Source organism: Felis catus, chromosome B1, assembly GCF_018350175.1.
Source record: "Felis catus isolate Fca126 chromosome B1, F.catus_Fca126_mat1.0, whole genome shotgun sequence".
Lineage (NCBI taxonomy): Eukaryota > Metazoa > Chordata > Mammalia > Carnivora > Felidae > Felis > Felis catus.
The window spans coordinates 191,641,622-191,669,386 of record NC_058371.1 but is presented as its reverse complement, the minus strand read 5'-3'; the positions used below and the strand labels follow the sequence as shown (position 1 = coordinate 191,669,386).

Sequence of the window (27,765 nt, the reverse complement as noted above, 5' to 3'; positions counted from 1 at the left end):
CCTGGAGCTCGACAGAAGCCCGCGGCGGCCTGCGGTGTCACGTGACCGTGCGTGCCCCGTGACCCGCGAGCGCCAGCTCCTGCGCAGCCGCAGTGGGCCTCTTGCCCACCTTTCAGAAATGGCGGCGCCGCTGGGAGGTATGTTCTCCGGACAGCCGCCTGGACATCCCGGAGACTCCAGGGGCCAGGCTTCGCTTCTTCAGGCAGCGCCAGGCCCTCCGAGAACTTCTAACAGTACGTTGGTGGACGAGTTGGAGTCCTCTTTTGAGGTAAGATGAGACTGCGGCGTCCGTTCCCAGCCTCCTTTCTTACCTGAAACCTAAGCTGCACCTGCGCAGTTTGCCCCTTTCAGTGATGCTCGCGACAGGTTTCCAGACCGGGGAAGAGGCTCAGAGAACGTAAGTTACTTGCTTTAATCTCCACTTTGAGTGGTGGCCGGAAGTGTGCGCAGGTCTGCTGGCGGAGACCTAGACTTTGTTTCTGGAAGCACGTGGACTTCAAGTTTGCCCACCCCCAGCCTTGGACCCTTCTAGGTTCCCAGTCGGTGGTTCCCGTTTTACTCTTTCTTGGCCCCATCCCTGAGCGCTCTTCCCCGCATCCCTGCGTGTAGGGTACTGGTGGATCTACGAAGGGTAACGACACACTGCTACGTCCTGTTCCTTTCCGCTGGGCTGCACCCTTAAACGGCCCTGAAGTAATGGACTCTTGGAGATGAAATGGACTTACGTAAAAGTTGCTGTGTGGAAGTTGGTACTAGGAGAGGCGGCGGGAGAAGGAAAGCTGGGGGTTAGGGACGAGGGAGGCAGGGATGACCCAAACCGAGTTCTGCTCTAGAAGTTGGAAAATGGGGAGTGGTAGTAGACAAAGGAGAAGTAAAAATAAGTTAGTGCTTAAAAATAAGATGGTTTCCAGTGGTCCCTAAAGTGAAAGATGAGCCATTATTGTGCGGAAATCAAATAACTTATAAGTGCAGGCCCCTTTCCCACATTTTAAATCCTAGTCGTGTGAGTTTTATACTATGTGTAATAGCAGAGTAGAACATGAATATGGTTTGTAAATGACTGTGTTACTGGGGCTGCATGGGCAAAAATGTTTTTACTGGGGAGTGTACATTGAAAAGTTTGGAGATAACGAACTGATTTGAAGGATATCCAAACCTATCTGGGAGGAGAATGAGATGCTTTTGCAGTGGTACCAAGCCAGAAAGGAAGGGGTTTGGTAAGCTTTAGAGCAGCATTTAGCGTTGAGGTGAGGTCAGTCATGAGAGCTTGTTGAAAGACTGGCCCTGTAGATGTCTTGGCCAGAGCCAACCACCAGTGTCCTAATGCTGTCACTCTTGAGTTAAAGCCAAAAGGTTACTGTGGTCTTCCCAGCTCTGCATATTCAGCTTTCTGCTTCATTCCAATTTTCTCTTCCTTCTAGGCACATAAGACTCCTTCTGCATGTGCTGTTTGTTTTCCCTTTGGGTTTCCAGCTGCCTTCTCCCAAGTCCCGCATCACTTTCCCAATGGATCTGTCCTTCATTCTCCCATCAGTGCTAATACAATGGCAGCAGGTAGCAATAGCTTTGATGGATATTTGTCAAACAGTGAAGGAGCCTGTTGTGGCCCTGTCTTTGGTGCTTAGAATGCAGAGAAAACAGTCCTTGCCATCAAGGAACTCAAGACAGCCGGGTGGAAGAAACAGATGAGTGGCAGGCAGTTGCTGTGTTGGGGGATCAGTGCTCTGGTAGAAGAAAACCCGGGGTACTCTGAGAGCACACATGGGTGTGGCTGCCAAAGGCACTTCCCAGGGAATGTGAAACCCAAATGGGCGTTCAGACAAAGCCAGCTGAAAGGGAGTGAGTGGTGCGACCTGGGCTGGCTCTCTGCTGCTGCATGATCACCCATCTGGTCTTCTCAGGACTTTGCTCAAAGGCCACATTTTCATTTCCTTTTCATTTCACTGTGGTCTGTGTGGGCCTCTGTTTTGTAACCTGCAGTGGTTCATGGCACCTGCTTGCCCACTTTTCGTTTCTATTTGGGGGCTCTCCCTTTAGGTCTCTAGCTTTCTCATTCTAGTTGCTCAGTAAATGCTCTACAATGTAATGAGTTTGTTGAGATCATGCATTCTTGTGGGGGGAAGTCTTGGAGACCATCCTCTCCTTTTATGAATGGAGAAACTGAGGCTCAGAGGAGAAATTACTTGCCCAAAGCCAACCCCTTGGCTTGTGCAAATGAGGACTATTACTTGGGCCTCCCTACTGTCCATCCTACACATACTTCTAACTTTTTTTTTTTTAAGTTTATTTATTTTGAGAGAGAAAGAGAGCATGCATGCACATGGGGGAGGGGCAGTGAAAGAAGGAGAGAGAATCCTAAGCAGGCTCTGTGCTGTCAGTGCAGAGCTTGATGCAGGGCTCAAACCCGCAAACCCTGAGATCATGACCTGAGCTGAAACCAAGAGTTGGACAGACATTCAACTGACTGAGCCACCCAGGTGCCTCTCTACGCATACTTCTAAGAAGCATATTCTTTTTTTTTAAATTATTTTTAAACTTTTTTTAATGTTTATTTTTGAGAGAGAGACAGACACACAGTGTGAGAGGAGGAGGGGCAGAGAGAGAGAGAGGGAGACACAGAATCCGAAGGAGACTCCAGGCCCTGAGCTGTCAGCACAGAGCCAGACGCAGGGCTCAAACCCATGAACTCTGAGACCATGACCTGAGCTGAAGTCGGACACTCAACCGACTGAGCCACCCAGGCACCCCAAGCATATTCTTTTTATAGACTACCACACATTTCTCCATACAACTGCTCACCTGTCTATGAAGACCTGTATGTATAATTTTTAATGTTTTTTTAATGTTTATTTTTGAGAGCGTGAGAGCATGGGAGAGAGAGGGGGACAGAGGATCTGAAGCAGGCTCCATGCTGACAGTAGAGACCCCATGTCGGGGCTCAAACTCACGAGCCATGAGATCGTGACCTGAGCCCAAGTCTGATGTTTAACCAGCTGAGCCATCCAGGGGCCCCTGATTTCTTCTTCCTTTTTTTTTTTAAAGAGGGAAGAGGGAGCTAAAATTCCTGAGATCAGATTTCACTATGCCTGGTGGCCCTGCTGGTTGTGAGGGAGCAGCATTGTTGATTGGTTTGCCTGGTTGGCCTCCTGGGTGGGATGTTTTCCAGTACCCACAGGTTTCACAGAGCAGATGTGCCCTAGTCATATCCCAAATCCAACAGGCTCATATTTCCATGTAATACACAGAATGGGCAATTTGTTTTTCGGATTTCTTGAGGTGTTACAGGGATTTCCCAGGAGGAGTCCTGTAATTTTTCTCTATAAATCAAATAGGGGAAACTTCTGGCAGCAGAATTTGTTGCTTCCCGAAGGGCCCTCACATGTGTGTGATGGCCTAAATTTGGGCCCAGATATGCCTGCCTCACACCAGTGTACTTTGCTCACTGCTGGTGGGGCTGTGCTTTCCTGAGGTTTCCTTCTTTCCTTCTCTCCTTCCTTCCTTCTTTCCTTCCCTTCTTCCTTCCTTCCTTCCTTCCTTCCTTCCTTCCTTCCTTCCTTCCTTCCTTCCTTCCGTTTATTTATTTTGAGAAAGAAGGCACAAGCGGGGGGAGGGACAGAGAGAGAGGGAGACAGAATCTCAAGCAGGCTCTGTGCTGCTGGCACAGAGCTGCCCACGGGGCTCCATCTCTAGAACTGCGAGATCATGACATGTGCAGAAATCAGGAGTCAGACGCTTAACTGACTGAGCCACCCAGACGCCTTGAGTCTTCCTTTCTGACCACTGCTCCCCACCAGCTCTCCCATTCTCTTTCTGATCCCACTGCCCTGTGATAGACCTTCTTTATGCATTTCCTGACGGTTTCCTGTGCACAGAAGTGCTTGGCTGAATCATGTATTCCTCTAGATCGGTGCCCCTTGAGAGAAATTCTCTCGGACTTGTTTACCCATGTGATAGCAAGCTCTTAGGTTGTCCCGTCTGTCATTAACGTGTGTTTAGTTAACGTGGGTTTAGCACCCACTTAGTGCCGAGCAGTATTCTTGCTCTAGGAGTATGAGAACAAGATATGCAAAATTCCCACCTGCTGGCAGGGGACAACTGATAATGGACTAGAAGAATGGAATGATGTCAGTTAACTGTGTGAAAAACAATAAAGCTGGGCATGAGGATAGAGCAAGCCATTTCAAAAGAGTAGAGAGAGATGGCCTCTCTGAGGAGGTAATGATTTATCTGAGCCCTAATAGGGTGATGGTGCAATTCATGTAAGCATCAGAGGGAGGGGCTTTAAGTGGAGCTGGACCAGGGGCCCAGGCTCTGGTATGGAATGGGATCCTGGTGAAAGGGGTGAGTGGCAGGAGAGAGGCCAGGTCGTGATGCTTGCAAATACCAGCTGCCTCATTTGGAGGCTCTCCCTCCATGTGTCTCATGGACTTAGTTTACCAAGTTATTTCATTAGCAAGATATCTTGTCAGCTAATGTGTAAACCCAGACTGTGTCAACTCATTGAATAACTTCAAGAGAAGTTATTTGTTACTCTGAAGTAATATTTTTGACATGTGAATGACATTTTTTTCTTATATGTTTGAATCACACAGGCTTGCTTTGCTTCTCTTGTGAGTCAGGACTATGTCAATGGCACAGATCAGGAGGAAATTAGAACTGGTAAGAATTCACTCTTTGTAGACCACATTCTTGCCTTCAGCAAGATTCCTGATTGCTTATTTTACACTTTACGGTTTTGTTTGTATCCTTAGAGAACTTTTCCAGGGAATGAGATTTATGCAGTCATTTCTATATACTGCTGGTTCTTTGTTCAGTTTATCAACTGACATGTCACACTCATAATGAGCTAGTTATAATGTGCTGTCCATATTGTATAGGACAGTAATAACCAACAATGCGTGCTGTTTTTTTAAAAAAATAAGTTTTGATTATTTTTTGAAGGTGTTACAGAGAAAAGTCTCTTGTGTTTCCCTGACTTTGCCCAAGTTCTTTCCCAAGAAACAACCACTGTTTCTGATTGTTTTGTACTATATATTACATGTTACATTTTAACTGGAAGTCATGATTCTAATTGCTGGATGTCAGGATTGTCTTTCCTCAGAAGAACTTTTGTGTTGTGCTGAGGTCTCATTAACCTTATATAAATGCAAATTATCTGCTATTTAATGTTGGTTAACACATGGGGGTTGGGAGTCAGTATTTCTGTTGTCAGAATTAAAATTCCAGATTACATCTTGGGGAAGGTGCTGTTTTGATATTTTTGACTGTTCATTTATGAGGACGATATATGTGTCTAGTGTTTTTCTTAATATTTTGGTCTTTTTTTATAAGGTGTTGATCAGTGTATCCAGAAATTTCTGGATATTGCAAGACAGACGGAATGTTTTTTCCTACAAAAAAGATTGCAGTTATCTGTCCAGAAACCAGAGCAAGTTATCAAAGAGGTATGAACTCAACTTTCTCTTCAACTTTCAGGAAGAGCACATATGGTCAGGATTCCATCTGTGCTTTAAATGAGATACACCCTTTCCCATGAGTTATAGTAGGCTTTACAGATTGAATACACATGTTGGTAGATGTCAGTGTTCACGACAAGTTGGGCAAGTAGTGGAGCCAGGGGTGGAAGTGGAAAGCTGGGCTTCAAACAGAGTTTCATTTGCTGGACGACTTCTCTTAAAGAAAAGGTTCTGGGGGCGCCTGGGTGGCGCAGTCAGTTAAGCGTCCGACTTCAGCCAGGTCACGATCTTGCAGTCCGTGAGTTCGAGCCCCGCGTCAGGCTCTGGGCTGATGGCTCGGAGCCTGGAGCCTGTTTCCGATTCTGTGTCTCCCTCTCTCTCTGCCCCTCCCCCTGCTCTGTCTCTCTCTGTCCCAAAAATAAATAAAAAACATTGAAAAAAAAAATTTAAAGAAAAGGTTCTGCTGCTTGAAAAAGGTTGAAAAGTCATTAATATAGATGATAAGTTCATTTTGGACAGAAACTGTGATTTGTGTGTATCCCCGGCTGCCTTACACACAGGAAGGGCTCAAGTTTTGTTTAAGGAATCAAAACTGAAATGTTCTGTCCCAGGTTCCTTGAGACTCAGGGTTTCATTTATCTCAGTTGTTTGAAACTGGGGCATTTGGAAATGTGTTGGAGTTGCCATGATGACTGGGAAGCTTCAGTGGCATTTAGTGTGTTGGGCCAAAGCCTGCCCCATGCAGTGTGGAAGAGAGAATTGTCTTGCCCAAGAGACCAGTCATGCCCCTGATGAGAAACACTACATTGACATGATTGTTTTTTGGTACTGTTTGAAGTAACTACTCCCACAAGCTGCTGAATTAATTGAAAACCTTCTTTTTATTAATTGATACCAGTTGATGAGAATGTGAATGATAAGATGATACTCTTATAATTTATTATGTCAGAGCATTTCCTGATTTGAGTACTTGACTAAGAACATAGGTGTGTTCAATGCCAGGCCTTCATAAAGAATTACAATGCTGATATTCATTTAAAAAGCTCTTGAAGATGAGATTTTAACACTTCAGCCCAAACTGATAGAATAGTGGTGTGGACTCTTTTAAATGGTTGTTAACATATGTTTCAGATTCTCAGCAGTGACCTTTGGACAGAAATACTGGGTGCCTGGGGATCAGGTTGGGAAAGAGCCTGATTTTCTCTGCCTGCCCTTTGGTACTTTGGAATATTGGAACATCTGTATTACTTATTAAAAGAAAATGAAAAGTAAAAGCTCCCAGCGTTACACAGCATCTTCCATTAGACGAGTTGCTGTGTATTATTCGGATAGAGGAGCCAAGCAGAGTGTTGGATGTACAAAGGTTGAATTGATTCTCTTTGAGTTTACTTCTTAGTGCTCTTACCTAATCAGGAACTATTTTCATTTTTCATGAATTTGCCCTGACTTAATCGTCTTTGTTTGTAGGATGTCTCAGAACTAAGGAATGAATTGCAGCGGAAGGATGCTCTGGTCCAGAAGCACTTGACAAAACTGAGGCATTGGCAGCAGGTGCTGGAGGACATCAACGCTCAGCACAAAAAGCCAGCCGAAATCCCTCAGGGCTCCTTGGCCTACCTCGAGCAGGCGTCTGCTAACATCCCTGCACCCATGAAGCAAAGCTGAGTCAAAGCGGGCCTGAAGGGGATCTGGTGTGAGTCAGCCTAGGCACAGTTTTGACAAACATCACTTCTTGTGGACGTGACATTTTGGAAGAACTCTTTGCCAAAGAATGAGATGATTTTTGTTTGATGGTCTCACCTAAAATGTTCCCCTAGTTTTATAAACATCTTTTCTTGAGTACTTTATAAAATGGTTTTGGTAGATCAAGTAAATTTTTGTCTTTAGCAAAGTTTAGGCTGTTAATATGATGCCACTTACAGATTCCTTTTTATGTTTCTTTGTTATTTTTTTTATGACTAAGTCTTTTTGTGTTTCCAATTTTAGATTAGCTTATATAATATGAAGGGAAAAGTTTGTATGATTTGATCTGAGAATCAGAGGATGAGGATTTTGGTTGTAGACCTTTTATAACAATTACCCCTCAATGGTAATATAGTAAAATAGGTAAATTTGCATATTTTAAGACTTTGAATTACCTCAAGAAGAGGAATCTAATGCAGCAATGTCCATAAGGCTTCCAGAGCTCTCAAAATGAGGGTATTTTGTAAATAGGTTGAAAGGATTATCATATCCTAAGTTAGTGTAGTATTAATACATAGGATCCTTAAGTTGATGTTGACTTTTATTTGGGGTAAGTTTATATTTTGTGTGGTGTTTTTTCACTTTTGGGGTGGGGGTGTGTAGCAAGAGCAGTGATACGGTAGGTAAATTGTTAGGTTCTGCAGTGATGCATCCATTTTAAGTAAGGGGGTAGACCTTGTGCTCAGCACAACAGTTGAGGTATACGTGCAGTATGAGAGGTTAAAGCTTGCTATGGTTGGTTATCTCTTTTCACTTTCAGTTTTATTTGCTTGTGTTGTTTTTGTTTCTGTTTTTTTTTTGTAGCAGAATTTCTCATTAAGGAAGGATCTTGCTAATGAGTGACATTGATTCCAAGGGACTGGGGTCTTGGGGTGGAGAATGGGCTGCAGGTGACTCTCAGCGACTCACCATCCTCGAAGATCATGGGATCTCAGCATTTGGGAAGACATTTTACCCTCTTGTTGGTTACATGGGCCAGTGAGATTCTCTGTTGAGCTGCCGTTGAGAAATACAGACCGGCATTGTGTGTGGTGCTCCTTGGATGAGATTTTCCTTTCTCGTTGTTTACAATCTAATCAGATTACATCTCTTTACCCAAAACAGATGCTCTATTGTCTTCCGAACAGGCAATACTTCTGTGACTCAGTGTCCTGAAGTGTTTTATTTCCTTCAGCCTTGAAGGCCCTCCCTATATAACACTGATACCCATCCATTCATGGTTGTTTGGTCTGATGCCATCTGGTCCTTGAAGCCACTGAATGCTTTCTGCCTCACCCCTCAAGACACAGGACTACCTCTGTCTCTACCAACCTGGCATGGTTCTCCTTGCGGAGGTTAGTGATTTGCATCTGTCTCAGTGCTTCTCATTAGAAGTGGGCATTGTTCCTCTCTGAATGTACAGGGACCACTTATTATTAATTTTTTATGTGTAATATTTTTTACTCATTTTTGTTTGTGTGCCCGTGTGTGGGGTACACAGCCTGAGGCTAACAAATTCCCTCAGTATAGGTTAAACAAAGCTTTTAAAAAAAGGTTTTACTCACAATATATGACCTCAGGGTTGTTAACCTGGTCACTTCATGCCAATTCGAAGCTCTGATTGGCAGCTTTAGATTTCTTTTTTGTTTTTTTTAATTAAAAAAAAAATTTTTTTTTTAACATTTATTTATTTTTTAAGAGACAGAGACAGAGCATGAGCTGGGAAAGGGACACAGAGAGAGGGGGAGTCACAGATTTCGAAGCAGGCTCCAGGCTCCGAACTGTCAGCACAGAGCGCGACACGGGGCTTGAACCCATGAACCATGAGATCATGACCTGAGCCGAAGTCGGCCGCCTAACCGACTGAGCCACCCAGGTGCCCCTTTTTAATTTTTTTTTTTAATGTTTATTTTTGAGGGAGAGAGGGAGAGACAGAGCATGAGTGGGGGAGGGGCAGAGAGAGAGGGAGACACAGAATCTGAAGCAAGCTCCAGGTTCTGAGCTGTCAGTACAGAGCCTGACACGAAATGTAAGATCATGACCCGAGCCAAAATCAGACGCTTAACCGACTGACCCACCCAGGCATCCCAACAGCTTTGATTTCTTGATTAAAAACCTAAATAAACTGCTTAAGTTTTAGGCAGTCTTTGAGTAATAAAGAGGTTCTTAGTGAAAAGATTGGGAACTATTCTATTTGGTGCTTAGTGAAAATATTTTGAATTCATGCAAGTACCAGTTATTGCCATTTCTTTATTATAAATTCAGAATTTTCTGTCAATACAACTTTTCAATCTTAGCTATGAGTATCATTTTATTCTCTTGGTGATTAACATAGAAAACGCTCTTGAGTTGCTGTCTTCAGTGAGAAGAAACCATCAGCTAGGATTTCCCTTACTTTTCCAGTCCCAGAAGGACAAACCTACCCACATCTTCAGGGTCTCCTTTTTTTCCTTCCTGTTCCATCTCCTGAAGTGCCTACCCTGTGTGGGACCAGCCTTTCCACCAGGGTTCTGGGCCCCAGGCCAGTCACCTTCTCTAGGGCTTAATCCTTGGGTGGTGTCCGTCTTCCACATCCCCCGTCTCCTGGATCATTCCCTGCGGCTCACAAGAGTTCTTCATCTCCCATCTTCAACATTCCTTCGGTACCTGAGCTGATGCCCTATCTCCCTGCCCCTCGTTCACAGTCTCCAGCATCTCTCCTTCTCTTCCTCCTTTTCCAGCCTGCCTCTTCCATACCGCCATTACTGTGCTCATGATGGTTACCGGCCACTTCATCTTCTTTACTCTCCCTGGCTGTGATCAGACACAGGTGGGGTACTGAAGCCAGGTCATTCCTGCTCATCATGGGACTCCTCATGGGCAGTCTTTGCTCTGGAGCTCCCACTGGCCTGGCCAAGACTTCTTGGTGCTGTCTTATTGTCTGAGCTTCTTTGCCCAAATCTTCCTCGGCCTCCCTTTCACTGGTGTCACCCTGCACCATAGTCTGAAGGCTCTTCTTGCCTTAGGCTTCCTCTTCCCTTTATGTTACAGGTGGTTTTTCCTGAGAAGGGGAAGAAAAACCTGTCCCTGACATCCAGATACTGATCTGTGTTATGGACACTTATCCAGCTAGGCCATGTTATTCTCCTGTTGGACATGAACAGTCTCAGAATACCAACTCAGAGTTGCTCCAAGACCATGATAAAGTAGGACAAAACAAAAGCACCTCATCATTTTGTCTAGGCTCAGAGAAAAAATAAGGTCACAGTGTTAACCCACCAAACATTCTTCTGACTGAAGTGAGTAACTGCCTTTTTTTTTTTTTTTAACTATTTTCAGCTTTATCTTCACTCTAGTCTGTGCTCCGAACAAATAAAATTTTCTTTCAGACACCCAGTCATAGAATTGCCCCGACTTGTTTACAGCATCCAATCTAGAGTGCACCCTTGCATCCTTAGGCTGTCTGAAATCACTCACCAAAGCCAGAATTCTGAAATAGGTTCTAACACCCACTTTCTGAGAAGCCCTACCATCTCCACAATGAGCATTCTCCCTATTGCAACAAGTAATAAACCTAACTTGCTCCCTGCAGATGTGTTTCTGGTGGTCCTTGGCTGAGGGCCATTGAAATCCCGAATAAATGTTTTCTAATTCTGATTGTGTCTTGGGAGATAGCTCCTGGAGGACCTGACTGACATGGCTGTTAGTGGACGTGGTCTGAGAGCAGGCAGTAGGATGGGGCCTGGGGACTGGCTCATGCACTGTCCCAATTGGCAAGGAAGACCCATGGCGGTGTAGTTGCCAGTGGCCCACTTGCTGAAGATTCCACCAGTGGTGCCACAGGGAGACGTCCCAGTGGAAGGGAACATTGTCAGTACAAGGACCAAACATTGGAAGGTAAGGGGGCATACTGTGTACAAGAACAGTGGAGTTGGCTGGTTAGCACCTCACTGTCTTGACTCCCCATGGAGGGATAATGACTAACAGGACTTAACAGTCAACAGCCACTCTGAGTGCCTGGGGCATCTTTGATTATCACCTGTAGGGTGAGGGGAGACAGCTGAGGAACTAGCAGGAGGGAGTAGATCAAAAATAGTATTGCATCCCCAGGGGTGATGGTGGAGATTAGCCCTACCTAAGAAATCTGAAGAATGCAGGGACAGCTCCCTATCACAGCTCCATTTAATTTCCTAACGTCGCCCTTGCAGAATCCAGGTGGATCCTGGAGAGAATATAGACCAAGTAGCCTCACTCACAACTACTGTGTTGGATGTTACATCAATGCTAGAGCAGCTAATAAGGGTTCAGGTACACAATATGCAGCCATTTCTTGAGCGAGTTCAGTCTTTTCTACCCTAATTAAGAAACACTTTACAGCAATCTTCCTTTCCGGTTTTGCTCCAGCCGTATGTTAGCCCCTCCTTCTGTCCTAAAAGAGCCTAACAAGATTTATCACCAAATCTTGCTGTTTCTCCCTCCTGACTCAATCCTGAATCAGTTCATTTCTCTTCATCTGCACTGTTTTCCCCAAGCCATCACTGTCATGTCTGGACCACTCACTCTTGAGAGATTGATGGAATCTGATTATATACCCAAAAACCAGAAGAATGTTTTATCTATCAAATTGAGTTTCTTTGTCAGTATTATCTAGGGTACAGAGAGGATTTTATTCACTGTGGTGAAGGTGGAACCTTGAGAGAAACTTTCTGGATGATAATTCTGCTTATATCAAAAAGCTTAAGCATGTATCCTTTGATGCTTTACTTAGATACCCAAGGAATGTGTCCTAAGGAAATAAATGATAGAAGCATGCTCAGATTTAGTTAACAGATACAATTATTGCAGTGTGGAATCTAGAAATTTAACAGAATCTTTCACTCACCTGCAACAAGAAAGAAATCAAACAGATGTAGAGTCTCAATAAAATTCTGTCCCTGCAGCAGGTGTCATGCCGAGTTAAAGTGCAGCCTACGTTGCTAGTCATCAGTAGTTGCAGTGTTGGAAGAATGTTTCGATAAACAGTACAACTATCTGTACGTAGTTTAGTTTTTAAAACACAAAACTAGTTTAGTTCTTAAAACAGAATGCAAGCATAATCCTACAGTGCTCACCCTAAGCAGGAAACAAGATCGCTAAAAAAAATTGATACTGAGAAATAACATGGCATGTTACATGTATGGTAACAAGTATTTTCATTTAAGAAATTATCTTATTGGGGCCACGTGTTTTGATTAGAGATGGAATTTTACCTTTAGGGGCCTCCGGGTGGCTCAGTTGGTTTTGTGTCCAACTCTTGATTTCGGCTCAGGTCATGACTCACAGTCGGTGGGATTGAGCCCTGGAGACAGTGTGTCAGAGCCTGCTTGGGATTCTCTCCCCCTCTGTCTGCCCCTTACCCTCTCACGTGTGCTCACTCTCTCAAAACAAATAAACCTTAAAAACATTAAAAAAGATAGTGATTTTACCTTTAAATTGTCAGTTGTAATTTGAGTTGTAATTGCATTTCTCCCAAAATTATGTAAGCAGCTACTTTTCATTTAAAGTTGACCTGATTGAGATTAATGTGAATTTCTTATTTCCAAACTGTCTTCATCTACTTTCACCTTTCTTTGGGAAAACAATACAAGTCACAGCCATTTTTAATTGCCCAGTTTAAAGTTTTATTCAAAGAGCAAAGATTTGACAGTGCATAGAATAAATGTTTATGGCCACGTGTGGGGCCAGCACCAAAGGATTGAGAACATATTTCGCCCAAATTGTATTGAGTCTTGTCAAATCACACTGCTCCATCAGAAGGTCAGACTATTCAGTGTGGACTGACATGGGTCAGCACCATGAATGGCCAGTCCCGATTCCCTTACAGTACTGAGCATCCATGTGATGGGGAAGCAATGCACCATGAGGCAAAGGGCCCAGGCCCAAAGACTATGGGCTCAGTAGATCTTTGACTTCAAAGAATACTCTAGAAACTTTCACAAGTGACCAAGTTGAAACTACAGTCCTATGACAGAGTGAGGCTCGGTTATTCACAGAAAAATTCTGGCAGTGGTTAATTCCAGTTCGTGATTGGTATCATACCTATCCTATTTTGCTTACTTCTCCAAAAGCCCCTTTTGAGGTAGGTGTTATCCCCTCTCTCGTCTACTTCAGGTCCTGGACTTAGGAAGTCAGAGCACTCGGTCAAAGTGTGCCAAGGGCTGCTGTCATCCACTCCTAGTTTTGCCTTGTTTTGTGTTTGTAATTGGTTTTCATGAGTATTTCGAACTTTTATTCTTCCTAGTGAGGTTGAATGTGCATTTTGTAATTCTGTCATTTACACAGAAATACTTTTCAAGTGGAGATGACTAGCATTCTAAGGACAAGTGAAACCACTTTTAAAGTAGATCATGGAAATCACAAAGCCTGATATTCCACAAAGTGGAATGAAATCTTATGGACACTAGAAATACAATGTGAGGGTCATCAGTAACATTAATATTTCCTGTGGGTGCATTTTGATAACACTGGTTTATGTTGTTTTGTTTTTCACCTTAATGTCAAGAATTTTGTTTAAGCACTGGTTTCACAATGAAACAGTATGAAATATTAATGCCAAAATTTGTTTTGGCTATTATATATAAATCATGTCACAAGCAAGTTAATTTGGTTTTTTAGTTCATTCCTTCAGTCAGATGCTTTACATGTGTTTCAGGTGTCCTCTTTGTGATGGAATCCTGAGACTCAGTTTAGAAAGAGAAATACTTGGTAAACCATTCCTGGTGGGCAGAGCCCTGTTTCTGCTGGACTTCTTTGGGTTGGGCTGTTTCACCATCTTGTGTCCTAAAAACAAACCAACAAACAAAAAGATTGTTTTAGATGGCTTTGAAAATTATTCAGTAAACAACTTAATACCCCACTATCTTTCAGGGAGTAAAGCTGTTGCTTTACTCTTTGAAAGACCGTGAGTATAACTGGCCAACACTCATGGCTAGACACAAGGTGTGAAAGATGGGGTGGGAAGGGAACATCTAATTCCTGTTTCGAAAATGAGGTTCTCCACTGTTTTACTTAAGACTAATGAGCATATTGTATAAACTTATATTTCAGGCACAAATTGAACACTAAACCTCATAAAAAAGGTAAGGAATGAAACAGTTAATCAACACAGCCTTATAATGTCTGGCTTCTTCAGAAGTTATCTAATGTGTTCGCACCTCAATAAGACTGTGACATTAGCCTAATAAATTGAAAAGAGGAAACAGTAAGCAAGAAAGTACGATGTATACCTGCTGACTGGTCTCTGTCTGCATTTGTGAAGCTTCATATAAAACTGGGAACCTAGCTTATTCACAGGTGTATGATACTGAGATGAACCCACAGCCAGAGTCAGGAGCTGGCTCTAGCCGTTAATACAGGGGTGTGCTTAGGGCTCCAGGCCTCAGTTTCTGCAGCTTTGAAACAAAAGGGCTGGCCTCCTTCATTGACTGACAGGAGGTCCTTGCCACTCAACATTTATAAAGGTCTGTGCCTCCCATTTGTCCCAATAGCCGCAGGTATGCAGGGCCTTTGGAAAAAGAACACTTTATTTTTATTATTATATTTTGAGAAAGGACAAGTGCGAGTGGGGGTGGGGGGCGGGGGGCAGACAGAGAGAGAGAGAGAAAATCCCAAGATGACAGCTTGGAGCCCAATCCCACGACTGTGAGATCATGACCTGAGTAAAATCAAGAGTCAGATGCTTAACCACCTGAGCCGCCCAGGCATCCCTGGAAAAAGAACATTTTAGAAGGAGCCATTTCTGAAATGCAAAATTCAAAGCACAGAATGTCAAGTTCTGCCTCTGAAAAGAAGACTGGATAGGAGGGAGAATTAATAAACGGGGAAATGATTGTGAAAGAGAAACATGTTGCAAGGGTTTCTGGAAAAATAAGGTGGTATCTGAGATGATTGATCATGCATGAGCTACCAACCCAGATTAAGAGGCCTTAAAATCTCCAGATGATACAATAAATCTTGAGAAATAACCTTAATGATAATAGTAGTGGCAGTAATAATAGTGGAAATCGACTGAATGCTTCTGTACCAGGTTCTGTGCTAATTAATTCCTGTGGATTAATTCCTTCAGTCTCACAGTCTGGTGAGGCAGGTGCTGTATTATCTTTGTTTTAGAGGTGAGGAAATGGAGACCTAGAGAGGTCAAGTAACCTGCCCAAAGTCACCTAGGTAAGAACAAGGGACCAGAATTTGAGTCCAGACCTCAGGGCCAGGTGATTAGAGTCCAGCTTCTGTGTTACCCACACTGACACGGCTAGCTAAGTGATCTACTCATCCATGAGAGGGAAAAAAAGACTTTCTGGAACTTGGTACCAAGAATAGTACTTGTCTAAAGAATGACATCCTTCCTTCCTCTTACACCACCTTCCCATTTGTCTGGATTGTAATTTGTCCAAGGCAGGGAGGGGCTTGTCTCCCTGTCCTTTTTACCTGCCCAAAGTCTGGGTGTTGAAGAGGTGCCAGAAAGGAATCTGAATTCCCCCCTATCTATGGAAAACTGGAATCAACAACTCCCCACCCTGCCCCCTACCTTGTGGCAGTTTTCACATCTAGAGCCTGGGTGGGTTTGTAAGGCTGGCCACAGCCAGGGCTGGGGTCCAAGCTGGGTGACTTCGTTATTGGAGGGGCGTTGATCCTGGAGCTCAGATCACCACTCAGAAAGTTCTTTGCGTAGGAGGCCAGGTTTGGCACGCTGACCACTCGGCTGGGCACTTCCTCCAGCTTCTTTTTCTGTTTGTATTAAAAGAAAGGCCAGTTAGTTCCACCCTAAAGAGTCATTATTGTAAGTAAAAAAGCCCACCCAACCAAAACTATATGGGAGAAGAGGCAGTAATTTTATTTATATACCTACATGTTATTTTTAAAGCATTTCTTCCTCCAGTCTACTTTGTTTTATGAAACACAGGTTCACAATCTCTTGCCCAAAACCTCTGGGGACATGTGTTTGGTAATTCAAATTTTTTTTTAGACATTAGAAGGCCATATAAGACCCCCAACAGGAGCTGGGTCCATTGTCTTCAAATGCATTAATATTTCTGCAGTGAAACAACACTGTTTCACTGAGAGGCATACATAAAAATCATAAATGAACTCACATCTGTTCAGCTTAGGGTAGGTTTACTGTCCTTTGAACTATTAAACATTTTAAGCACTTTTAGGATTTTGTTACAGCAGATGAGAGATTTGGATGTGAATATTCTCATTATAACAAATTCCAAAAATATGTAATGAAAAAAAGGAAGTGGGAGATTCCTGGGGCTCCTGGGTGGCTCAGTTGGTTGAGCATCCAACTCTTTGATTTCAGCTCAGGTCATGAACTCATGGTTCGTGAGGTCGAGCCCCGTGTCAGGCTCTTGCTAACAGCACAGCAGCACAGAGCCTGCTTGGGATTCTCTCTCCCTGCCTCTCCCCTACTCCTGCACTCGCTCCCACTCTCTCTCAAACATTTTTTAAAAAGTGGGAGATTCCTGTTCGCTTCTCTCATCATCCAGATATAACCATTATTAACAGTGACATGTTTATGGGAAACTCGGAGAATACAAAAACCCATAAGAAATTAAAAGTACACATAATCTGCCTCGCCAGATATAAATACTGTTTGTTAATAATTTGGACCGTTCCCCATGAGTCTTAGTTTCAGTGAACATTCCTCTGACTGTATGCCAGCACGCTGATAAGTAAGCTGTAGTTACCTTCAGGAAAATGAAACCAGCAGCACTGTAATGCCTGAAATCGGCAGAACCCATTTACCTTCATGGAGGGGGTCAAGTATCCTGGGTGAGGGTTGAAAGAGAAAGACCGGTTCCGATGGGACACGGCGCTGGGGAAGGCTGCGCAGTGAAATCTTCTCTCCTCCTGGAAAAACACAACTGAGTCCAAATGAGCCTGACCACACCACTGGGTTTGACCTGAAGGAAGATGGTCGAGTGAGGGCAGAAACCGTGAGGAAAAGCCCAGGGGAAGGGGGAGGATGTGTGGGGATCCAGCTGCCGTCCACTGAAGCTTTGAGGAAGCACCTTTAGTCCTGTGGCCTGAGTCCCCAGCTTCTGTATAGGGAAGGGCGAGCTTATTTGAAACGTCTTGGGCAGTTAGAGAACCAGCTACTCTGGGCATCTGAAGGTTAAAAGCTGGTACAATCACTATATCACCAACCTTGTTTATGCGTGTCACTGTCCACTTTTCTCTCTCCTGCTGTATTATTTTTAAAGCAGACTCTAATCATTGTATAATTTCATCTTTTAAAACATCCACATCTATCTCTAAGAGATAAAGACTCTTTAAAAAAAAATAGCACAATTCTCTTGTCACATCTAGCAAACAAGCTATTCCTTAGTATCATTTAATTTTCAGTTAGTGGTGAAGTTTTCCTGTCTCATCAGCGTCCTGACCTGGAACTGCGTGGCAGGGGCAGGGATGGGAGTGAGAGAGGAGAGGGGTGTGTGTTTGTGGGAGGACGTGAGGCTGGCAGGCTGCCGAAGATCCTGGATTTCACTCGGGGAAGGACGGGAGGCCGTGAGCGGTGCAGAATGGAGCCGAGCTCTCATCTGACACGCTTCCCCAAGACTGCCCTGGTTGATGTGAGGTCAGCGTGCGGGCAAGGCTAGAGTGAGTGGGGAGTCCAGTGGTTCACTGCGCGTGTGAGAGGGGCTTGCACTAAAGCGGTGGAGGCAGAGACGGGTGGGGAAGGTGTCTGGACTTCTCAGGTGGCCGACTAGCCCTCCCAGCGTGGGCTGCACTGACAGGCGCCAGTCGAGAGCCACCGTCTGCAGAGCTGGACGTAAGCCAGGGGAAGCAGCGCCCTCCGGTTCAGCTGGGGTGCTGCTACAGGCAACCTGCCACCAGACCAGGGAGCACGGGGCGGCCGGGTTTAGAGCCCAAAGCAATGGATGGAGTATCAGGAGACAGGGATGTGAGGGAGGTGGACTGCGTGAAAGCTCAGGGGCAGGTGGAGGGAGGGGCATTCCAAAGAAATGGCCTCAGGCCTTGGTGGCTGTGGGCTACAGACCCCGAGGGAGAAAACTTCTTCCTAAGGGGGCCCCTGGGCGGCTTTGCGAACTGGAAAACAGGTAGTCATTTTTACAAAAGGAAGATCAACAAACAATAACTGGCTTGATTGAGTCTACTAAAATTCCAACAGAAGGCAAGCCATTCTGGATTTTCCCAAATTCCATAGATGAAAAAACTGAACCAATCAACCATGGGCAGATGCTGTAGGACTTGCGTGCTTGGGGGGCGGGGGGGGGGGGGCTCTATTTTTCTGTATTAATTTTTTTAGTGAGTATATATTGTTTCAGATAATATACAAAAGTAATCAAGGATCTTCTGAAGGTGGTTTTAGAGTTATCAGGATTAAAATTGCTAGGTAGGCAGAGCAATGGCAAAAACAAAGTGGATGTCCCTCCGGAAGGAACCCTGCAGACCCCCTGGTGGCCCTGACGGCCTCACCATGAGCTGCTTGATGATCTCCTCTCTCTCCTTCAGGCGGGTCTGCAGGCGGCCTATGAGCTGAACGTCCTCTGGCCTGGACACCCCCTTCCCTGGTTTCTCTCCGGAATCCTTCAGTCTGTTTGGAACAGGCATGCAGTTAGTCTCCTTGCTGCCGTTTTCCCAACAACAAGCAGGTGCATGGGGTGGGGACGCTGCTGTGAGCTTAGCCTGGCCAGCTAATGTCTCCGTTCACAAAAGGGGAAATGGAGGCCGAGAGACCCTGCCTGGGACCAGCCAGTGAGTTGGCTGCAGAGCTCAGGATCCCAACTCCACGTCTGACGTCTGCCAGTTACCCCAAGGCTGCGGGGCCAAGGAACCAAAGGCCCGTGGGTGATGCACACGCTGCCCTCAGTGAAGCTTCAAGAACCAGGGATGCCTGGGCAGAGAGGCCTCGGCAGAAAAATGTCCCCCACTGCGGCCGCCCGAAGTCTGGGCTGATGCCGACGTGGCTCTGGCGCCATCTGCTGGCCGAAATGGAGCACGGCATGAGCTGGTTCTCCCTCAGAACTGCGGGCAGCTAGTTCCCCCAGCCCTTTCTGCACGAAGCCAGAGAGAAGTAACTCTGCGCACGGTGGGGCAGGGGGTGAGGGCTGCAGGTGACCTACTGAGTGCAGCTGATAAGAGGGCCGGGACTTCGGGGTGAGATAACTTGGGATCTAATCCCTACTCTGCCTTTAGGAAAAGGCTATGTGACCTTGCGTAGCCTTTCCCTGTGATCATCAGTTCCCTATTCTTTAAAAGGGGCACGAAACTGGGTGGTTGTGAGCATTCAGCGAGATAATGGGCGCCTGGCCTGTGGTAAGTGCCCATTAGATGGTAGCTGATAAAACCTTTCACTCTGGATTCTGGATGGTTTGCTTTGTACTGGAGACAGTGGAGAACGTGTTTTTAAGAGCACAGACAGGTAACAGATTCACTTAGTGCGGCTTGACCTTGGGCAGGTGGCTTTACCGGTCATCTTCCACCTCCGTGCTGCTAACCCTGACCCCCTAGTCTCTTCTCTCAGCAGCCAGAGCGACCTTATTGAAAGGTAAATCTGACCATGTCATTCCTGCTCAAAGCCTTGCAATGGCTTCCAGTGCACCCTGAACACATCCAAACTCCTTCCTGTTTAGTGCGGGTCTCCTTCATCCCTCCCAGCTAGCCCACCAATCTCAATTCCTGCCACTCACCCTCTCACTTATTCCTGGCTGTTCAGTCATGTGAAGCAGGCCCCGGGGCTATTGTACTTGCTGTTGTGTCCACTTGGAATGTTCCTCCTCCAAACAGCTCTCTCATTCCCTCGCCTCCTTGTGCTTAAATGTCACCTCCTTAGACAGGCCTTCCTTGCCCACCCTTGCCACTCCCTAGACACTGATCCTGTTTTTCTTTTAGCACTTCCAATACCTGATATGAAAAATATTCATCTGTTTATTTCTTGTCTGAATTCCCATCGAGAATTTTTGAGCTCTATGAGAGCATGGTCTTTGTTTAGTTCTGGCTGTACCTCCAGGCACACAGTAGGCTCTTAATAAACATCTGTTGAATAAGTAATAAAGATGTGTGCATACAGGCACAAGACCCCCTCGGTTTCTTTATCTGTCCATGAAGGAGACTGTGAAGACTCAGTGAGGTGATGCATGTTAGAATGGGGCAAATGTTCATTAAAAAGTAGACTTGATCCCGTGATTTCTTCCCAGGGTGAGGGGTCAAACCAAGCCCATAAGGCAGTGTTCATTCCTCACAGATTCCCAGTGCCCTGCACAGAGAGAATGCAGTCTCATAAAATGATGGAGGGTAATGAACTATCCCCAACTGCCCAGGACTGGGGTGCTTCTTGGAATTCAGAACTTTAAAACTTAGAACTTTAAAACTTAAAACTTTAAAACTTAGAACTTTAAAACTTAGTTTTAAAACTGGGAGCGTCCCAGGCACAGTGAGATGAGTTGGTCGCCCTAATAAAATGTACCTCTACTAATCATTCCTAACCTGGGGCCCAACGCCTCACTTACTCAGTTTCCAGGGCAGCCAGCCGGGCCTGGAGCCTGGCTTGTGCACTGCTGAAATCCGCCACCATGGCCTGCATCTCCTTCCGGTGTTCCTGGCGTAGCTTCTCCACCTCCCGGGCCCGTTGGGCTTGCTGATCCTCCTCCAGCAGCCTGTGGGTGGAGGGAAGCACAGCCGGGCTGGCCCAGGCTCTAGGGACTGAGCCTCTTGGGCACTGGGGTTTCTCCCCGCTCTGCTGGGTGGCTGGGGTGGGAGGCAATGGGCAGGGGTGATTATGAATGAGGTCAGGATGCTGGGAAGGAGACCTGGGATCTCTTGGGTTGTGGGATCCAGGATAAATCCTGCTTGTGGGACCCCTTCTCAGCACCTCCTGCCCCAGCATCCCATGAAGGAGAAACCCGACTGTGAAGCCTTCCGGGGCAAGCAGTGGAGGACAGCTCTGGAGTGTTCTGGAAAATCCTCCCTTCATGGGGGGCAAATGGAGGCCTGGAGGCTGAGATTGTGTATGGGAATTACTGATCCTTGGGACTCTGAGGCCTGGGGAGTCACCAGTCCAGTGTTGAAAGGCAGGGAGGGATAGGGGGTAGGTCTTCCTCCATCACTTCCTAGCTGTGTGACCTAAGGCAAGCCACACCCTGCTCAGTTTCTTCACCTGTTAAATGGGTGTGATGATAGTGGCTACCTTACAGGGTTAGTGCAAGGTTGAATCATGCTAACACATGTCCAGAACAAAGTAACAGCGGTTCACCCAGCGCTTCCTCCATGCATTCCGGGGCGGGTGCTAAATCCTGCCCACATGTCACTGCATTCCAGGACAGCCCTGAGAGGTAGCGGTCTTACCTCCTTCGCGGATGAGGGCGGGGGCGTGGAGAAGCTAGCGGACTCACCCGAGTTCACATGGCACCGCTTGAGCCATTTCACCGCACTGCCTCCCTAAGGCTGGTTTTGAAGGGACTTCTAGTACGGTAAGGTCTGATCCCAGAAATTCCTTGATTTGTAGGAAACAGAGTTCCCTCCTCTATCCCAGGGCAAACCCTGCAGTTTTGAGACGAATTCCTAGAGCACTGGCCCTTTTCATGCGTCGGGAGTAACATCAGGGAAGTGCTAGCGTGTTAGGGAGTCTTTCCTTTGCGGAGAAGCCCAGGGGGTGAGCCTTAGGTTCAGAGGCTCACCCCGGGGCGCTGGAGGGAGCGAGGGAGAAGGGAGCTCCGGCCCCGCCCGGAGACCGACCTGCGCTGCTCGCGGAGCTGTAGCGCCTCCTGCTGATGCTGTTCCACCTCGGCCCGCAGCCGCTGCACTGCGTCCTTGAGCTGCGAGTTCTCCTCCCAGGGGTCGCAGCCCTCGCTCGGACCCGGCTCCGCGGCGCCCTTCGGGGAGCCCGCCTGGCCCGGGCCGCCCGCGTCCTGGGGAGAAGCACCCGGGAGAGGCGTTTTCAGGAGGCGCCAAGGGCCCCAGATGCGCCGCCGAAGGACGGGGACCCGTGCTCCGCCCAGCCTGGAGCCCTCACCAGCCTCCTGCTCCCGATTGAGGAGCTCACATCCGGGCTCTTCAGGTTTTCCCGCTTCCCGAGTTGGCCAGATCCGCCCTCACGAAGCCTAATAACGTTGGTGAGCCAGGAACGTGACTCAAGGCAAGCCAAACACTCCACCCAGAGCGCCCTCCCCACTTCAAAAGCACTGCCTCGGGGAAGAAGCGACAAGCCCGCTCTCCTCTGCTATCACCGAATCCAGATCCCGTCTGTGGAGCGATTACACCGAAGTGCGCTCATTTGTTTAATGGTGGTCTCCTCCACCACTAGCCTGGGAGGGCTTCCCGAAGGCACCGTCTCCCCTCGAGTTTTCCAATCTGATGGCACCTGGCTCGGGGGCTGGGATCAGAAGGGGCCAAATAAATGCTTGCTAAATGAAATGATACTTGAACGCCAGTGGTTCAGATAGAAATTCAAAAATCTATGTCCAAATGAAATGGGGTCAGAGTTAACCCCTGGTTAGTGAATGTTTCAGTTTTCAAGTTCACTCAAACATGCCTGAAGGTTTCTGCGTTTGTTCATTCCACACAGAACAGCTTTGCACAGGGAACATCTGTGGCCCATGCCCCACACCTCTTGCTTCCTGCCCTGGGGCTTGTGTGTGTGTGTGACACCCATGGGCACGTGGGCACCTGGCACTCACCTGGTTGGTTAAGGTCCTGGGGGGCCATGGTTAGAGCTTGGTTAAGGTCCTGGGGTACCCAGGAGCTTGGTTAAGGTCCTGGGTGGCCATGCTTGACTAATGGGAGAAAGAACCTGCTGGATAAATGCATCCCCCTCTGTCCCAAGCTGGGACAGGTATGAGGATGATCTCACAGGGCTCCTCTGAAGATCCCAGCAGGTGGGACACCACTTACCTGCAGTGGTGGCCAACTTAAGGACGCATCCTTGTACCGGGTACCCTCCCTTCCGTCTTTCACTCGTGCTGCCCAGGGCTGCTTCCCTCCTGGCTCACGCCCCCACCTTTCTTCTCTGTGTGGGTTTTCATCTGAGGCCCTGCTATTCCTCCCAGAGGGGTCAGGGCTTCCCTCCAATGAGGTGAAGGTGAAGGCTGGCACCTGGTGGCCGGGTGTCATCCCACCCATCCAAGGATCCATAGCACTTGGGGAGGGAGTTTGTCATTGCAGACGTCACGACCCCACATTTCTCCTGCCCCCTCCCATAGGTACGGGTGGCTCCCACCAATCTAGAATGCTTACTGGGGCACACTCTGTCTTCCCTCTGCTAGACTTTACTGACTGGGCTGAGCTCCTTGTGAGTCATCATTTAAATTTCTCATTAAACACAGATTGTCTTCAGGTGCTCAGTACTGGCACAATCCTGAGCAAACGATGCCCACGTCCCCCGGATCTTCAGCAGGGCTGGGACGTGAACCCACCGTTGGCCACCGCAAACCCTGGAGAAGACTCTCCCGTGTGCAGACTTCGGGCAGAGTGCTGAGTGGGGGCAGGGATGAAATGAGGCAGACATGGCTGATTCTCGAAAGACTCCTAATCCAGTTGAGAACATCCCTGAAGGACACGCATGATATGCTGGCTCCCTAACAGGGCCATGCGGTAGACACCAGTGCCAGCTGAACTATAACCAGAAGTACTCAGAGACTGGTGGGGTCCCAGGTGTGGAGGGGAGCCCCCTAGAGCTGACTTCGGCGGCACATATACTAAAATTGGAGAGGAGACCACTGGCACAGAGGGTAAGCTGGGCACTGAGGGAGGACGGCGTCCCAAGCAGGGAGTGGGCACATGCAAAGGCCCAGAGGCAGGATGCAGACCCCACGTTGAGAGCAGAAGGGGATACGACTGAAGATACAAAGTGCAGCCAGTGGGTGAGGCTTTTCCTTGCCAGGCTTAGGCATTTGAAGCTCATTCTGATAGCAATAGGGAGTCACTGAAGCCTTTATACAGATGAATAGCTGACACCATATGGTACATGGTGGGCTGAGTGGGGAGAGAGGCCTGGGCTGTTAGGAGGTCACTGTACTGCCAGCCATGTGGGAATATGGATGTGCCCGGAAGGGGTTGATGGGCCAAGTCTGACTACGAGGCTCAAAGAGAGTCAATGTTGAACCTCAGTGACAAAAAGGCAGTTCCCACTCATGGGAGCAGACAGGGAGTCTGTCTGGAAAGGTGTTCTGAGACATTCTCTGCAGATTTGAGGGAGTGACCCTGACTGTCTCCAGGGCCTCTCAGGCAGTGACACTCTGAAATGCTATTGTATCTGCATTAAAAATGACACGCAGCACAAAAAACTTGTGTTCTGCTTTTCAAAACGGGAGCCTACAAGCCCATCGAGTGTCTCCCAGCACCATGGAGCGAGGCTCTTCCCCATTTCAGACGGGAATGAGGAGCACCCGGGCCCCTCCTTTATGAGTTTCTCTCTGCAGCCTGGACACTGCTCCCAGAGGGGTGCGGTGTGGGCAGAGTGGGGGTGCTGACCTCTGCAGCGACGGCGTGGTCCTCACTGTCCCCTGGACACTGGGCGGTGGCCTGCGGCTTGCCCAAGCTGCCCAGAGCCCTCAGCTCGGCCTGCAGCACCTCCAGGTCTTTCTGGTGCCCAGAGCAGGCGGCCCGCTGCTCCGACAGCTCCTGCCTCAGGGACTCTGCAGAAGAAAGGGCTGTCATTTCTTAAAGAGAAGATGATTTTCAAGGCTAGTAAGTTTGATACTTTCCTGTTACGGACTTTCGAGACTCTGTATTTTAGTTATTGCAAATTAACTTTGGAAACGTCGTTCCAATAATTCCGTAAGCCGTAAGATAGCCATAAGATAGTACAGGGCAAATACTCCACACACATTTGTTAAATAACCAAGTGATGTTTAGAGTGGAAATTAATGACAGTGTAAAAGCATATCCATTGCAAAACACTTCCCATAAACTTACTTCTCTGAAAGTTAGAGTATATCAAACACAGCAAAGCTTAGTTATTCTGATGATATGTTGAAAATTTTACTTGATCATCTTTCTTCCCCACTAGGATTTTAATATAGTGATTTCTACAGCTTATTTTCTTTAAAAAATCCACACCTAATGCAATAGTTTGAAATCCCTTATCACAAAAATATGTGCAATAAGACTCTTTAGCAAAGCATAACTACAGTGGGATCATTTAGTACCCACTCTCTCCCCTGGCCTCCTTCTCCCTCCCTCCCTCCCTCCCTCCCTCCCTCCACACCCATCCACCTGTCCGTCCAGCATGTCTGGGTCTCCACCCCAGTGTATCAGGTAATCTGATGGACACTCCCTGCGCCTCACACGCTGACCAGCAGGTCAGGTGTGTCTCATACAGACAGTGCAGTAGCTAATCGGGACCAGGAATGTCTAATACCCCCCTGTTGTGGCAGGTGCTCTCACCCACCCAATACCACTCATAAAGCCCGTGATTCGCTCTCATTGTTATAGAGTCCACCGACCCCCTTCTTCCTGGGATTGTGTTGAGAATCCCAGCATGTACCCAGGGTCTCTCCTGACTCTTTTGTCCAGGAAAGGACCAGGCTATTGTGGGATCAGAGGGGCCGGGGGACAGGCAGCAGGGACAGCTGCTGTTGGGTGCTGGAATCACCAGGGGTGTCCAACCGGATCTGAGTTTTGTCGTGTACCTGAGACATATGGTACACCCTGGGCCTTATCTTGCATAATCTGCCTCTTTTAGATGCTGCTAACTTTAAATTTTTTTTTTCAACGTTTATTTATTTTTTGGGACAGAGAGAGACAGAGCATGAATGGGGGAGGGGCAGAGAGAGAGGGAGACACAGAATCCGAAGCAGGCTCCAGGCTCTGAGCTGTCAGCACCGAGCCCGACACGGGGCTCAAACTCACGGACCGCGAGATCGTGACCTGGCTGAAGTCGGACGCTTAACCGACTGCGCCACCCAGGCGCCCCTAGATGCTGCTAACTTTAGCACGTCCCACCTGGACACTAACTGGGGAATCTCTCTCTCTCTCTCTCTCTCTCTCTCTCTCCTGCCTGCTTCCCGCGTCACTTCCTCCAGAAATAGAGCAGATGTGCTGACGTGCAGTCAGCGGGACATGCTGTCTAATGAAAGCTCACCCAAGCAGCAGGTAGATCTTACTCACTTACACAGGTAAAGAAAATGCTCTTCTCCCAAATTCTCTTAAGGAGACCCCCGTCTGGGTGTGAAAAGAAATATTTAGTAAGGCCAATATGATCTTTAATGCTAGGCATGAAATAAGGGGAGGCATTTGTCTTGCTCCTAAGAGTGAGAAAGGCGGGCACCTGGGTGGCTCAGTTAAGCATCTGACTCTTGGTTTCTGCTCAGGCCTTGATCTCACGGTTCAAGAGTTCAAGCCCTGCATCAGGCTTCTGTGCTGACAGTGCGGAGCCTGCGTGGGATTCTCTCTCTCCCTCTCTCTCTGCCCCTCCCCCCTCTGTCTGTCCCAAAATAAATAAATAAAATTAAAATATTTTTTAAAAAAGAGAGAAGGAAGATGAGAAAATGAGGGAAAAGTTGATCTACAAAAACAGAAGTTTCTAGGGTCAGCCACATCTGTGTAGCACACTAGGTGGATGCTGTTATTCCCATTTTACAGATGAGCAACTGAGGCACAGCGTAGGTAAGTAACTTGCCCAAAGTCACACAACTAGTGAGTGTTGGAACTGGGCTTCAAGTCCAGACGATTTGACTCAGGAGATCTTTACTGCTTCTGGTAACTTCCAGAATGCTTTGTGTGACTGGTTTTGGATGTGGAAAGAGGAGGTGAGTGTCATGCTGAGGATCATGGGGGGCCGCGCAGGCAAAGGAAGCAGAGTAACTACAGGAGTCTGGAGGTGTAAGTTGCCCAGATTTTCAGGAATCTTCCGAACGGAAATGAGAGGTTGAGACAATCCCATGAAACTCTCATGAAGGCTCAGCGATCTGGTTATATTTAATAATAATGATGATGGTGATAATACAGGTGCTTCTACTTTTCAAAAGTTCACTTACAGGGACGCCTGGTTGGCTCAGTCGGTTAAGCATCCGACTTCAGCTCAGGTCATGATCTCACAGTTTGTGAGTTCATGCCCCGCATCAGGATCTGTGCTGACCGCTCAGAGCCTGGAGCCTGCTTAGGATTCTGCACCTCCCTCTCTCTCTCTCTCTCTCTCTCTCTGCCCCTCCCCCGTTCGTGCTCTGTCTCTGTCTCTAAAAAATAAACGTTAAAAAATTTTTTTAAACTTAAATAAAAGTTCACCTACATTAGAACCTATTTTCACTAACCCAGAGAAATCTGAAGAGGATTTTAATTTTTATATAACAAAGTGAAAAGCGACAACAGCGTTCACTGCTGATATTGCAGCGAGAGGTCCAGAGGCAGCGCGCGCCCCCCAGCGCCTTCCGCGGGAACCACATCCAGCATCTCAGGCCCAAGCACCGGGGCTCCCAGCGGTGTCTGTGAGCATCTGGGCTGTTTCTCCCTCTATTGTGTTCATCCGTTAGCAAGATGTGTCCTACGGTATGAGGAAAGCCTCAGAGAGGTGATTTGGGGGGCCTGGGAACGCTCAAAATTTCTTCCATTTAAATTAATGGTAATTGCTTCTTCACTCTTTGCCATTTCGGCTCATGACACGTTTCATAGG

At 47.1% G+C, this 27,765-nt stretch overlaps 2 protein-coding genes across 4 annotated transcripts in view; one reads left to right on the top strand and one right to left on the bottom strand.

The window, feature by feature from the left end:
* The first annotated feature begins 75 nt into the window (after positions 1-75).
* Positions 76-8,242, top strand: MED28 (mediator complex subunit 28). Its single transcript, XM_003985504.5, has 4 exons — positions 76-268; positions 4,593-4,659; positions 5,332-5,444; positions 6,924-8,242. The coding sequence occupies exons 1-4, from the start codon at positions 119-121 to the stop codon at positions 7,119-7,121; spliced, it is 528 nt and encodes a 175-aa protein (XP_003985553.1). The 5' UTR covers positions 76-118; the 3' UTR covers positions 7,122-8,242.
* Positions 8,243-10,097: 1,855 nt separating this feature from the next.
* Positions 10,098-27,765, bottom strand: part of FAM184B (family with sequence similarity 184 member B) — a 156,983-nt gene continuing 139,315 nt past the window's right edge. For 2 of the 3 annotated variants that reach the window (XM_019829717.3, XM_003985503.6), the window contains 7 exons: positions 24,627-24,790; positions 21,894-22,066; positions 20,669-20,815; positions 18,636-18,753; positions 16,941-17,045; positions 15,721-15,920; positions 10,098-13,976 (listed from right to left, as the gene is read on the bottom strand). In XM_019829717.3, coding sequence (XP_019685276.3) covers positions 13,883-13,976; positions 15,721-15,920; positions 16,941-17,045; positions 18,636-18,753; positions 20,669-20,815; positions 21,894-22,066; positions 24,627-24,790 — 1,001 coding nt within the window. In that variant the 3' untranslated portion in view covers positions 10,098-13,882. Of the gene's footprint in view, positions 13,977-15,720; positions 15,921-16,940; positions 17,099-18,635; positions 18,754-20,668; positions 20,816-21,893; positions 22,067-24,626; positions 24,791-27,765 lie in introns of those variants that run through there. The other variant, XM_045056555.1, reaches the window with a different exon arrangement.

What these genes read in the sequence shown, in the direction of transcription:
- MED28 (XM_003985504.5), top strand. Translation starts at nt 119, where the DNA reads ATGGCGGCGCCGCTGGGAGGTATGTTCTCCGGACAGCCGCCTGGACAT. An exon ending in AGTTGGAGTCCTCTTTTGAG is followed by an intron (nt 269 to 4,592) that starts GTAAGATGAGAC and finishes TGAATCACACAG; the next exon opens with GCTTGCTTTGCTTCTCTTGT. An exon ending in CAGAGCAAGTTATCAAAGAG is followed by an intron (nt 5,445 to 6,923) that starts GTATGAACTCAA and finishes CTTTGTTTGTAG; the next exon opens with GATGTCTCAGAACTAAGGAA.